This window comes from Carassius gibelio, chromosome A6 (genome assembly GCF_023724105.1).
Source record: "Carassius gibelio isolate Cgi1373 ecotype wild population from Czech Republic chromosome A6, carGib1.2-hapl.c, whole genome shotgun sequence".
Lineage (NCBI taxonomy): Eukaryota > Metazoa > Chordata > Actinopteri > Cypriniformes > Cyprinidae > Carassius > Carassius gibelio.
In genome coordinates, this window is record NC_068376.1 from 31,086,610 (window position 1) to 31,100,357 (window position 13,748).

Below are 13,748 nucleotides of genomic sequence, written 5' to 3' on the forward strand. Positions count from 1 at the left end.
AAATACACCTGTAACATGTACAATGTAGATGATCGTACCGTTTGTAGATTATTGTACCACTTTTGCATAAATAATACACTTCCTTTAAGTTTTTAACATTGAGAATAATAAGTATCTGTTTGAAAGGAAAGCATATTTAGTTGCATTTGCAGTCTAAAGTAAGCTTTGAGAACTAATGTGAGAGGAATATTAATGCAGCACTTTCATTAGCTTCTGCCAGGCCTTTTCTGGGACGTGTGGCAATAGCTAAATGTTTACTGTCGGTAATGTTGGGTAACCGTGCTGAGTCAGGCCTAAAGCGTGGCTTTTACAGTGGCTTTGATTTCCCTGAGCGTTTCAACATCTATAAAACCCATAACCAATCAGCTGTGCTTCGACAGAAAGCCTCGATTAGAGAATATTTCGCATCTTCCTGATAAAGAAGTGTCCTGTTAGGGTTTGTGCTCTCCTGTAATTGTTCTTTACGTGCACCCGCAGGATTCGACGATCATGTCCGGGACGTCGGTCTTCACGATGGTGTGCTGCGAGTTGAAGTAGACCATGGAGAGCGGTCGTCTCTGGATGGGGACGCAGCAGGACGACACGGCCGTGTGGATGCCGTTGGCCTTCAGTTGACTGAAGACGGTGGCGTGGAAGGACGAGGCGATGCCGGGCGAGCCGGATAAATGCTGTGGACACTGTCCCATGCAGTAGTTCATATGGTAGCCCTCAGGCGCTATGATCCAGTCCTGCCACTGTAAGTCACGGAACTTGATGTACAAGTCTTTCTTGCAGCACACGCTCACGTCGTCGCCGCATCGCAGCGAGCGTTTGCTCAGCAAGTGTTTGTTCGCATCGTCACGCAACTGCACCTGTGCAACTAGGAACGGCTGGTGCGAGGATTCGCCTGATGCTTCGCGACTGCACAGGTTTCGACCGCCGTCTTCACAGTGCACCTCTAGACTGAGCCTCCGCTGACCGCCGTCAAGAAAGGCCTGCAGGGCGCTGGTGACCGGGAACGTGTGCCATCCGCCTCGTGACACATCCACGCTCCTCTGGAGCAGCAGCGTGCGATTGGCTCCGGCCGTCCCCGAGAGGTAGATCTCTGCGTTTACGCGGCTGCCGTGATGAGGCGTGTCAGCCGGACGCACGTAAAGCCACAGAGACGACTGCAGCACCTGGACGCTGTGATCTTTCTCCTGGAGGAACTGGAACGACAGACTGGTGTCGGTGCCGGAAGAAACCTCAGCATCTGGAGAGAAATCAGACACAGATGCTTAGAAGAAGTGCTTATAGTGCAACACACAAGTAAGACGTTTTCTGGGAATGTGCGAGACTGTAGGTAAATAGCTACACTGTATAAAAAATTTATAAATAAATAAATAAGAAAATAGTATTATTGTCTTAATGCTTCATGCACAATTCACGTAGAATTCTTTGTAAATTTACTAGGAAATTTAATTGAGTGAGATTTTTCTTTGGTAAAATTATTTGTGCTACAAACCAGTTTGTGTGATTGTTATTACATTAGAATTGAATGATGACAAAAAACTGTTTACATTATCAAGCAACTCAAAAGGCTGTTTTTATAATTTTAATTTTATTAAACTTTAAAGATTACAGAATTTAACAGAAAGTTCTCGAAATATTTATCACGTGCATCCACAAATTTTGCATGTAAAAATTTTAAAAATGGAACTTAAAAAAGAAAAAGAAAAATTGTCCCGCTAAAACAAGAAGCCATGACACCGGAAGTCTGGCTTATTCAAATGACCACGCCCACACTAAGGTAAAAAAAAAAAAAAAAAAAAGATGTATAGGAACATTTTAATATTTAGTTTACATGCATTTTACATGCAATATATGTATTATTTATTACAACGAACGCAAAAACGTTTAAAGATGCTCTTATTAACGATTTAGAGCCACCATAATTGAGATGTACTTTGTAAATATTTATAGGCCTATAACATTGTTTAGCGTAGGCTGTAGTTTGTTAACAATTTAAGACACGGAACTGAACAGTGGAAAAAAAAGATTTACAAGTCAGATTTGCTCACCTTTCAACAAATTTGAACGTATAGCTAATTTTGAGAAAAAAAGTATTTCTGTGTATATCGTTCCTAAAACCATTCTGTTCACTGTTAGTTAGTGTAAAGGCACGTGCGCGCGCACGCACCCGTTTCTTCTGTAAACTCTCTGTAAGTTAGATGCACACTCACCGACATCAGCGAAGCTCACGATCTCGTACGCCTGGTTGCTCGTGCGCGAGAAGGGCACGTTATTGTCCAGCTCCAGCGTTCCGTCCTGTCTGACGCGGCCCGCGTGGAGCTTGCGCAGCGCCGTCATGAGCGCGGCCCGCGGTAACGTCTGCGTGATGTTCGGCCTCTCCTGCAGGTGAAGCTTGCTCAGGATCTGCTGTTTGGCCATCTCGATCAGGTAACGCTCCTCACTGCCCTTCTCCATCGCAGGCATACCGCACGTCGGACAGCCGGTAGCGGCCGCGCTCGTTCCACTCACCGTGAGCGCGCTCAGCACCACCAGCGTGGACAGCAGCACCGCGGACGCGAGCCCACACAGGTGCGCCCACGAGACCGACACTAAGACCATGTTGACTTTGCTTTCGCTCGTTTGAGTCTTGACAGATTTTGGGAGACGCGCACTAGCGAGTGGACGGAGAGGACTGAGCCGCACCTGAGCACTCAGAAGTGGAGTAATCCATCAAAAGTTGTGACCCGTTTAAAGGACGCACCAGTGACGCTCTGTCCGTCACACATGCACACGCGCTCGAGGGGAGGGAGAACGCGCTGCTGGGATGCACATCATACACACTCCTCTCTGAAGCATATATAGCTCTGCTGGGGTTAATCATTAGCGCGAACAAATAAACATACGACACTTACAGTGCCACGTCGAGCCACGGCTGCCCAAGCGAAGTCCAGACTCTCACCTCTGTCCCAATGACCTCCAGCATTGTAACCCTGGAGCACCCAAACCAAACAGAGCACAAGACAACACGAGATCGGTCAATCTGACGCAAATGTGCTGCATCTGTTCATATATGATGATTAAAAGAGTTACTTTGCCAAAAAATGAGCATTCTGCATCACTCACTGTTGTTTGGAGGGTGTTGTTTGGTTCCTTACGTTAGCCAAACAGGTCAATTAAACCAAAATGCAATCCAAAGTTTCAGGATTGCTTAGTGAAAGTCGAACATAATAAAAGATTAGTTTAAGATTTAAAGATTAGTTTTCTTTCTTTCTTTAGAAAAAAAAGTTAAAGAATTGCTATCATAGTTTGGAGTTTATATATAGGCTATAAGCATAGTGCTGATACTTGGAAGTGGTAAATAATGCAAAGTTTATTGGACTACATCTTTTAACAATTTCACGTTTAATTCAGCGTTATTTGCCCATTTTTTAAGTGATATTTATTCAAAATGTCATTTTTTTTTTACAGAGACAGTGAGCTTGTGCATCAAACTATTCACTGTCTGGTCATTTAACACTTGATGTATTGAACTACAACGGTGAAGAATATCGATGCAATCTTTTTCATCCCTACACGGGCATTAGGAAGTGATTGATGGTGATTAATTAACAGAGAGATGATGATTAATGAACCCGCAGACATTGAAGGGATGCTCGCAGTGCGCAGGCGCCGTCTAGTGGTCACACATCAGTGTTCAGATGATGATGAATGTCCTCTGTGCATGACTTACTGTTGCATTTATAAATTCATTTGTAAACTGTCACGTTCTCCTCTTTTTGTATTAAAGTTTAGTGTTATTTGTCGTTCATCATCTGCCATTTGTCTTGTGATAATCACAGAATTCTTTAAAAATGGTATCGTTTGTATTCTCGACAAATGTTTGTTGTACCAAATGTGTCCTGATAACCTTTAACTCTCTTGCTTCTATTTCTTTTTTGAGCGAGTCTTTTTTAGCCACATCAGTAAACACCATGTTCTATCAAATGCTTTGGTTTGGTTTGGTTTGCTTCTCAAGTTATATTTAGATGTCGAAATTTAATCATTTCAGACTAACATCAGCCTAAGTGCTTCACAGACAACTGTTATGCCACTAAATACTGAAAAATGTGTTTTCATATTTTATTAGGGGAGATTGAGAACTTTAATTACAGGAAATGTTTGCTGAAGCTGACATATGTGTTTAGACCAAAACTGCTCATAAAGAAATCACAGCATGAATTGCTACATCTCAGTTCTTACATTCCAACACATTAAAGCTCATATCGATTACAATGGTGCATAAAATGGTTATTTTAATATTGCTTACAAACAAATCTTAAATATTAACTGAAAAGTAACATTTCTGACTGAGTGATATAAGCATGCTCAAGGTTTAATTGCCCTCATCCAATTTTTTTTTTTTTTTTTTTTTAAGGACATGGGGGCAAACCAATCCAGTTTGATCCAGTGCAGTGCAGTAATGCATCAGTTTGTTAGAGACACTGACCTGACTGCTGATCCAGCAGATCAGTTGCACAAAAATACCCAAGATTGTGAAAATGACCCCACAAGATGACCCAATGGGCTCAACGAGTGTTTGAGAAGAAATATTCCATCATCACATCACAGGTACAAGCTGATCTGCCGTGGTCACACTATATAGGAGAAAGGTGACAGTGAAGTGTGAGTTCATTGTGTGCTTTATTTGGAATTTGGAAGAAAAATCAACAAGTAAAAGGTAGGACACATGCCAAGTCAGTGGATCGGCACGTCACTCATGGAAACCTGAAATCAACACGTGCTGCTAAAACTTTTGATTTGACTGATAAGCTCAACATTGTCTTTGATTTAAATGTCAAATTTAAACAATACAAGTCTGACATCTAAGCTAGACTCTGCTTTGAAATATTAGAATGGACCAGAGTTTTAATTAAATGGACCAAAGTTCATTTAATTAATCCTCTGGCGCCGATACAGGACGGCTGCCTCCGTGACGTGCTCTGCAGTTGTTTTTGTTTGTCCTGTCTGTAGTTATATTCCTGCAAACAGTTTCACCAGGGATGAACTGCTGAACATTTGGCAACTTCCTCCTGCACCTGAACGAACAACTACAAATCGCAGTTTAAACAACTCATGCAGAGATACACGTCTCAAAACGCTTGAACACTGAATTTGCCTTATTTTGCTCTTGTAATGAGCAAAGGCCTGAAGGCCAAAGTAATATTTTTTTATTTATATTTTTACTAGTAGGTGCATGACACTATAATACATTTATGCAGGTGAGTATAGCAAAATAAAGTGAACTGCGACATATTATACCCAATATGTGTGTGTGTGTGTGTGTTGACAAATCTTTCGCGATGTCTTATCGGTGTATAACAAATCATTACTTCTTAGAAGAACATACACATCTGAAATGAGAAAGTAAGTGTGCTTACCCCATTTAGCTAGAGTGTTAATTAAAATTTAGCCTTAATAATCCACAGGATGTATAGGCCTATGACAATGTGTAGTAAATTACCTATAAAATAATTTATTTTAAAGTTAGACTGGAGTGAGATGAAACTAGATCTGTTGCTATAGCTAGCTGCTAATTTTATAAAATTTTATATGGTAAAAAAAAATACACTATTACACCTTTTAATGTTACGTTTTTAATTGATATGATTATACTAAAATAATTCATCAGGTCTATCAAAAAAGGATTTTATCTTTCTTAACTATGAAAGCCAGTCGTGGAAAAATCACAGCTTTTTTTTGCAGAGGGCAAGAAAAGATGACAGTGATTGCTTTTTCATGAATGGGCTAGGTGCACAAGATGGCGCCGGTGAGCTTCAGCGACGCGAGTGTGTGCATACTTATTTCCGGTCTTGCGACGCTCGCATTGACTGTAATGGAAACTTGCACACGGATCTTGGCTAGATGTATATAATTAATGATTTTCAAATTTAACAGCCGATAGTGGTATATCAAAAACATGGGGAAACATCCTCCCTATATTTTGCGTACCTCTGTGTGGAAATTCATCAAGATACAACGCAGAGATTGCTTTATTCTTCTGTTGATTATGCGGATCAGCGTCAGGTCAGGTCCACAGGGATTTCTTCTTTCAAACACAAACCATTCAAATATGCAATACTTTTCATTTTCGAAGAGCTGGTTTTGTTCTGTTATGTAAGATAAATGTTTCTGACTTTCAAACGACTCACAGAGATTTCTGATAAAGCATGTTTTATTAACTTTTTGATAACATAATTTATAACTAACTGTACAATTAAACGTAATATAATTATGGTATGTTTGCATTAAATAAAAGATCGCTGTTTGCATTCATGTGTGTTTTTATTTGTTTTGTGAAAGATCTGTAGCATAAATCATTATCTGTCTATGTATATTGTTATTGTTTTGCATTATCAGATTAAAAATATTAAAATTAGTCACGTATTTTTTACTGTGTAAAATAATAAAATATGTTGTGAAAATGAAACAGACTGATGTATGTGTACAATTGAGAAATAGATATTTCTGAAGATAAATCGCAGACCACGTCTCACGAGGTAAATATTTAATATAAAAATAATAATAATAATGTAAACATTTTCGAGAAATAAGTAATTTGTACATTTACATATTTGGTAAGATAAAATACATTATATAGCTGTGTATACACACCATGAGTTCAACTTTCATTTCGTGAACAGTAGTGAACACTAGTGTATTTAATTCATTCACCGGACCCAAACATACACAAGTTTCAAATCCACTGGCTCAGTTAACATTTGTAGTATAGTGATAATAGCAGTGTATATCTTATTTGCATATGAAGTGATATTATAAATCCTGTAAACATATAGAAGGTAATATTTGGACTTCTCCAGTTTTCTGCACTGACTTTAAGCACAACCGGAAATATCTACGCACACACTCGCAAGACCGGAAATCCAAGATGGCAGAGATATGCAACTAGCCCATAGGATAAAAAAATACTCTTTGTATTTATGTAACATTTATTGTCAATATTGGACTTGTGGATCATGTGGGTATTAGGGTACTCTTTGCTGTGTGTGGATGACCATGTCGGTCAGCCACCACCAAAGACCAATTTTGACCCCTGATCTAGAAATGCTGTTTGTCAACTGCAAGCTGTTCTATTCGCCGCGGGAGTTTCACTCCTTCATTCTGGTCAGTGTTTACATCCCTCCTCAAGCGCATGTGAGCTCAGCTTTACAGAAACTCACTGATCAGATCACAGAGACAGAACAACAACACCCGGACTCTGTTTTAATCATTCTTGGGCACTTTAATAAAGCCAATCTGTCCCGTGAACTGCCAAAATACAGACAGCATCCTACATGTCCCACCAGAGACAGTAATATATTGGATCACTGTTACACCACAATAAAGGATGCATTTCACTCTGTTCTATGGGCAGCTTTGGGACATTCTGATCACCTTCTGGTTCATCTTATACCGTCCTACAGGAGGAAACTAAAATCAGCTAAACCTGTAGTAAAGACTGTGAAGAGATCGACCAGCGAAACAGAGCAGGATTTACAATCTTGTTTTGACCTCACTGATTGGAGTGTTTTTGAAGCTGCTAAAACTGTGAGGATATATGCATTCCTACCAGGACTCAACTAAATTACAACAATGACAAACCGTGGTTCACTGCGAAACTCAGACAGCTCCGTCAGACCAAAGAAGATGCTTACAGGAAGGGGGACAATGTCTTGTATAAACAGGCTAAACAATATATACAGGCTATAAACCTGTGCTGACCAGCTGTCTCCCATCTTCACACAGATCTTCAACAGATCGCTGGAGCTGTGCGAAGTCCCTTCATGCTTCAAACGCTTCACCATCATCCCCATCCCAAAGAAACCCAAAATTACAGGACTAAATGACTACAGGCCTGTGGCTCTAACGTCTGTAGTTATGAAGTCATTTGAAAAACTGGTGCTGGCCCACCTGAAGGACATCCCTGGACCCTTGCTGGATCCTCTTCAGTTTGCCTACAGAGTAAACAGGTCTGTGGACGATGCAGTAAACATTGGACTGCATTATGTTCTGCAACACCTAGACAGACCGGGGACTTATGTGAGGATCCTGTTTGTGGACTTCAGCTCGGCCTTCAACACGATCATCCCAAACCTCCTCCTGCCCAAACTAAATCAGCTCTCCATGCCCACCTCCATCTGTCAGTGGATCAACAGCTTCCTGACAGACAGGCAGCAGCTAGTGAGGCTGGGAAAATACACATCAAGCACCCGTATAACCAACACTGGCATCCCCCAGGGCTGCGTCCTCTCCCCGCTGCTCTTCTCCCTGTACACCAACGATTGCACATCAAAGGACCCCTCTGTCAAGCTCCTGAAGTTTGCAGACGACACCACACTCATCGGCCTCATTCAGGACGGTGACGAGTCTGCTTACAGACAGGAGGTAAAAGAGCTGGCTGTCTGGTGCAGTCTCAACAACCTGGAGCTTAACACGCTCAAAACAGTGGAGATGATCGTGGACTTCAGGAGAAACCCCCCTGCTCTCCCCCCACTCACCAACATGAACAGCACTGTGACTGCAGTGGAGTCATTCAGGTTCCTGTGCACCACTATCTCTCAGGACCTGAAGTGGGACATTCACATTGACTCCATTGTGAAAAAGGCCCAGCAGAGGTTGTACTTCCTTCGCCAGCTGAGGAAGTTTAACCTGCCACAGGAGCTGCTGAAACAGTTCTACTCCACCATCATCGAATCCATCCTCTGCACTTCAGTAACTGTCTGGTTCAGCTCAGCTTCTAAATCTGACCTCAGAAGACTACAGAGAGTAGTCCGGACTGCTGAGCGAATCATCGGTACAACCCTCCCTTCTATTCAAGAACTGTACTTATCCAGAGTGAGCAGAAGGGCTGTTAAAATCACTCTGGACCCCTCACATCCAGCACACTCCCTCTTTGAACTGTGTCCATCTGGTCGACGCTACAGAGCACTGAGCACCAGAACGACCAGACACAGGACCAGTTTCTTCCCTCAGGCAATCCATCTTATGAACAGCTGATAATAACTGCGAACACACTACACTTTATATTTATATACACATACACTTATTTATCTAACACACATACTTAGTATACACTTAAATTTTGCATATAATATACCTGTACATACATAACTGCATTTTGTAATAAACCTGCCTACAATTGTCAGTTTGTATATTGTCATTCCTTATCTACTTATTAGTATTTTTTATTCTTTTATTATGTGTTTTATGTTCTGTCGCTTTCATTCTGTTGTACTGCGGTTTTACTGCTTCTATCACAAAAACAAATTCCTCGTATGTGTGAACATAGCTTGCAATAAAGATCATTCTGATTCTGATATTATAAAGTATAAATACAACTATTTTTATTTACTGTACTTTGTACAGTAGCCAATATACACCATTTCAGAATGTGTACAATACTAAGAGCATAAAATGTTAAAAATAAAAGATGTTTTGTGAAAATATAAACAGAATATTGTTTTATTTTACTTTGTTCAGTAGCCAGTAGACACATTAAACAGTTATGAAAATGTATTGGAGTACTTTTTGAAAGAAAATAGTGTATTGGTTTTTTTCCTTCAGAATTTCATGTTTAATTTAATGTTTTATGAAACTGTTTAACTGTTTTTGAAATTTACTAGCAACTTGTGTATTAAAACATAAACAAAATATTTTTTGCTTTGCACATTAACCAAATACACCGTGCCAGGATAATCACTATATTCCAAATTGTGTGTGTGTGTGTGTGTGTGTGTATACAGTTTAAATTTGATAGCATCTCCCTCCATAAATTTCTGTGTTTTGAGGTTTATCAATGCATTCATTAAGTGGAAATGTCTTTATAGTAAGACAAAAGTGTCTTAAAAGTACACTTTTTATTCATATTTATCTGTAAAAATCAGAATTCTGGCCAAGGAAAATTAATGGGATTAATTGCCAAATTACTACAGCAAGTCAAATAAAATATTTATAAAAATATGTATTTAAAAGTATACCTTTCCTACATTTTTGTGAGCTATGCCTTTTCCTGTACACTGTAGACCAGTGTTGTTTTTATGTTGTCATTAAAAAAGGGGTGAGGACGTCGAAGATCTTGATGAAGATGTTTATTGCAACATGTGACTTGTTACAGTTTGGGTTCAACAGAGTCAGAATGAACCCAGAACATCCTGAGCTCAAACTGAATGATTACATTCTTACTAAAACTAATAAGGGGTAAGCCTATTTTTAATGCTAAATGGTTATCACTTAATTTGACCAGCATTTTGAAGCACTGAGTACAACCATAAATGCAGCTGAAGCTTAAAATTTATGATAACCTTTGATAAATACAGTATGATGAGGGTTGTGTATCAAAATGATGTTCAGTTGAGTGCAGAGCAACATTCAATCACACAAACATGCAATTCCAAGTTTTTGTGTAGTCTTGAGTTATCAGCCAATAATTAAAAGACTATTTTTATAATGTATACAGACAACATTGACAGATACAGAATAAAAACACAAGAATAGATTAATAAATATTCATTTAAACATGAAATCACACACACATAAAAAGCTTAATCTCAGTCATACATGAGAAACGTACAGTTATAAAGAATATCTCTTTGGATTTGAGACTTTAGTCTTTGTAACTTTACAGATCTTCTTCATGCACCAAGAGCTTGTAACACTCCAAAGAGAAAGGAACAATTGAAAATGCATCATATGACCCCTTTAAACATTTTATGAAATATAATCAGATTACTTTTTGATTACTTTCGATCTGATTAGTTTATCATATTGATTTAAATAAGACCATTTTGTAAGAAATTTATTTTAAAATGCAAAAAACAAAACAAAAACAAAAAAACATGAAATGCATTAAACATTACATTATAAAGATTTCCCAAACTGGAGTTCATAAAGGAACTGCAGGGCGTTCGTGAGTTTAATGAAAAGCAAATAATTAATTAAATCATAAAAATCGACAATTAAAATAAATAAATTTAAAATAACATCAATCAAAAAATACATTTACTAAAAAATTTTACATTTGTTTTCCTGCATGTCATGTGACCATTAACCAACTTCAGAGAAACGTAAACATCCAAATCTGATACTGAATTATTAAAATAGAAATATATAAAAAGTCTCTGGGTTAAATAACCTACTGAGTGACAATTCAAATAAACTTTAAGGTGTATTTAATGCAATGTTTTTATTTTTGATCAATAAATTCTGAATAATCTATTGCTATTGTGTGAATAATATATAATAATTTAATCAATAAAAGAGTAGGCTAATTGTAGTCTGATTATTAGTATTTTAATATGTAATTTAATCTAATTACTTAAGTAATCAGTAATTCAGTTTTGCATATATATATGTATATATATATATATATATATATATATATATATATATAGAGAGAGAGAGAGAGAGAGAGAGAGAGAGAGAGAGAGAGAGAGAGAGAGAGAGAGAGAGAGAGAAAGAGGGAGATAGAGATTTATGTTGATGACGTTGAATATATCATTGGTTGTTACAGTTTAACTCTTACAAAATAAATTGCAACAAGGCATTACAATATCCATAAAATATAATCAGATGCAATCAATCGCCTATTTTTAAACCCTTGTTTGCATATTCATCCGACAGCGCCATCCTCTGTTTCCTGTAAGCACAAACACATGGAACAGTGACGTAAAGCGCAGAAAGAGACAGCGTTCTTGTTTGAGCGCGTTCCCGTTCTTTAATTCCTTCATTCGCTGCTCCTGAACACACAAGAACGCGGATCAGAACCCACACTGCTCTCAGATGCGAAACTCCCAAACTCCGAGTTTTTGTGTCGGGGTCTTTTTGTGAGGTTTACCTCTGACGTCACGGCCCCGCCCACTCGAGCTCCGGTTTGATCACTGCGCGCTGCTGACAGTCGCCGCGAACTCGTGCTCGGCCGCGATTTAACGGCTTTAAGCGGCGGCGGGCTGTCGTTTCTCGGCTACCGGAGGGTTATGACTCTAAACATGTTCACCTAACCCATCCTGAGCGGTGGCGATGCCCGCACGAGCTCGTGAGGCGGCCGATTGTCATTTCGATTTAGCTGGCGTTCGCTTAGCCGCCACAGGCTAATTAATTAACCCTTGCTGTGAGGTAAATATTGACTCCAAATCACCGGAGACGCTACAAAAACGCCACAGAACGCCGAGCTTCAGCGAGGACCAGCGCTGTTTCGTCGTGTTGGCTGAACGTGAGGGATTAACGGGTAAGTGTCGCGTTTAACGCTTTAAATGGAACAGGTATCGATGTGTGTGTCTCTGGTAAAGTCGCCAGTGAAAGGATAACGGGTAATTCTTCGCACAAAGTGTTACTAACGTTACTCTGATTCTGAGGAGAACGGTGCCGTTCTGATTGATCTAACGTTATTCTGAACGGCAGCGTCGTTTTCGATTCGTCGCGTTTTAAATTGATCGTTTATTATTAAAACCTCTGCTCATCAGAACAGTTATTTCGTTTAAAGCTCCGAGAACGATAAGTAGAATAATTTTATTTTAATGAGCGTGGTGTTTTGAAGTGGAAATGACGTTTCTTAGCACGTTTGTTTGTTGTTTTTTCGGCAAATTAAGTGTGAAAACATTGACATCAGGGTTGCCAGGTTTGCACAAAAAAACATTTAATCGCTTCTCGAAACAAGCCCAGAAATAGCCCAGTCGTGTTTACAAGGGGTCCCCAGTTAAAAATCGTGTTCTGGAGGTAAAATACACGTTTCTGTTAAAATACGCCTTCCAGAAACTAAATAGCAGGTTCGTGATGTCGCTTCAACTCGCGGACCTGAAGAATAACCTGCGGCAACGGTGTTAAAGTAACCCGAATCCGCGGGAAAACCGCAGACTTGGCAACACTGATTGGCAGCCAATGAGAATCATCGAGCTCGAGCATTTAAAGCGACAGACTAATAAACAGAACGTTATCGTTTCTGGTGTGAACGGGCCTTAATACTTATTTTGAGCTTGATTTAAAGTGTAATGGTCACTATGTTGTTAGTATTTACTAGGTCATATAAAGTACTGTGATAATGCCATGTTTTGATTTGGATGTAACCACGACCGTAACACTTTACCTCTGAAGCACCATGGTACATGTGGTAATATCATGGTTTGTTGAGTCAGGGCCTCATCCTGAAATATTACAATACAAGGTACAGAAACTTGTGTGTAATTGTGCACAATGCAGCGGTCTTCAGTCTTGTAGTGCGCACTTGGCTTAATATTATTTTCCCACTGTAAATTATTTTCTTTTTTCTGTGCAGTGGAAATGTTCTTCATGGATGCATCCAATGCCAATAAAGAACATTTATTTTTAAGAGTGTAAGCGGGGTCTTGAGGAAATTCTTGTTCAAGAAGTTGCATTGTGCATGACGTCTGCATGTAGAGTTCTGTGTTTGGATTTGCATGAAAGAAGAAAACCATGTTCAGCGGGTTCAAAATGTTCATGATGGACTTCTGGAGAAGTCTTGAGATGCTTTAGATCCCGTCACGGCAGAAATAGAGTAGAACAACACTGCTTTTTAACATTTTTGCACCCACAGCTTCAGTAATCAGGTTTGTCAGATCACAGTGTTGTTTGAAAGACTGACCCTAGTACCCTACTTTGTGATATTTACATGGTTTTGCCCCATGAAAAGCTGAAGATACACACTATGTTATTAGAAGAGGTTATGATCTCAGATCAGGTGTGTTGTGTTTAAAGGTGTTTTGAGCTTCAGTCAGCACTCAACTGTCAAT

At 39.3% G+C, this 13,748-nt stretch overlaps 2 protein-coding genes across 13 annotated transcripts in view; one reads left to right on the forward strand and one right to left on the reverse strand.

The window, feature by feature from the left end:
- Positions 1–2,804, reverse strand: part of LOC128016073 (inhibin beta B chain-like) — a 3,161-nt gene extending 357 nt beyond the window's left edge. Inside the window, exons 1-2 of the mRNA XM_052600440.1 lie at positions 2,202–2,804; positions 1–1,231 (exon numbers count right to left, since the gene is read on the reverse strand). The exon at positions 1–1,231 is cut by the window's left edge and continues 357 nt beyond it. Of these exons, the coding sequence (XP_052456400.1) occupies positions 462–1,231; positions 2,202–2,589 (1,158 nt within the window). The 5' untranslated portion in view covers positions 2,590–2,804 and the 3' untranslated portion in view covers positions 1–461. The remainder of the gene's footprint in view (positions 1,232–2,201) is intronic.
- A 9,014-nt stretch (positions 2,805–11,818) lies between these two features.
- The window catches only part of LOC128016074 (R3H domain-containing protein 2), a 41,395-nt gene continuing 39,465 nt past the window's right edge, over positions 11,819–13,748 (forward strand). For 2 of the 12 annotated variants that reach the window (XM_052600444.1, XM_052600443.1), the window contains exon 1: positions 11,819–12,229. The gene's annotated coding sequence lies outside the window, so the exon portion shown is untranslated. The remainder of the gene's footprint in view (positions 12,230–13,748) is intronic. The other 10 variants (XM_052600441.1, XM_052600442.1, XM_052600447.1 and 7 more) reach the window with 6 other exon arrangements.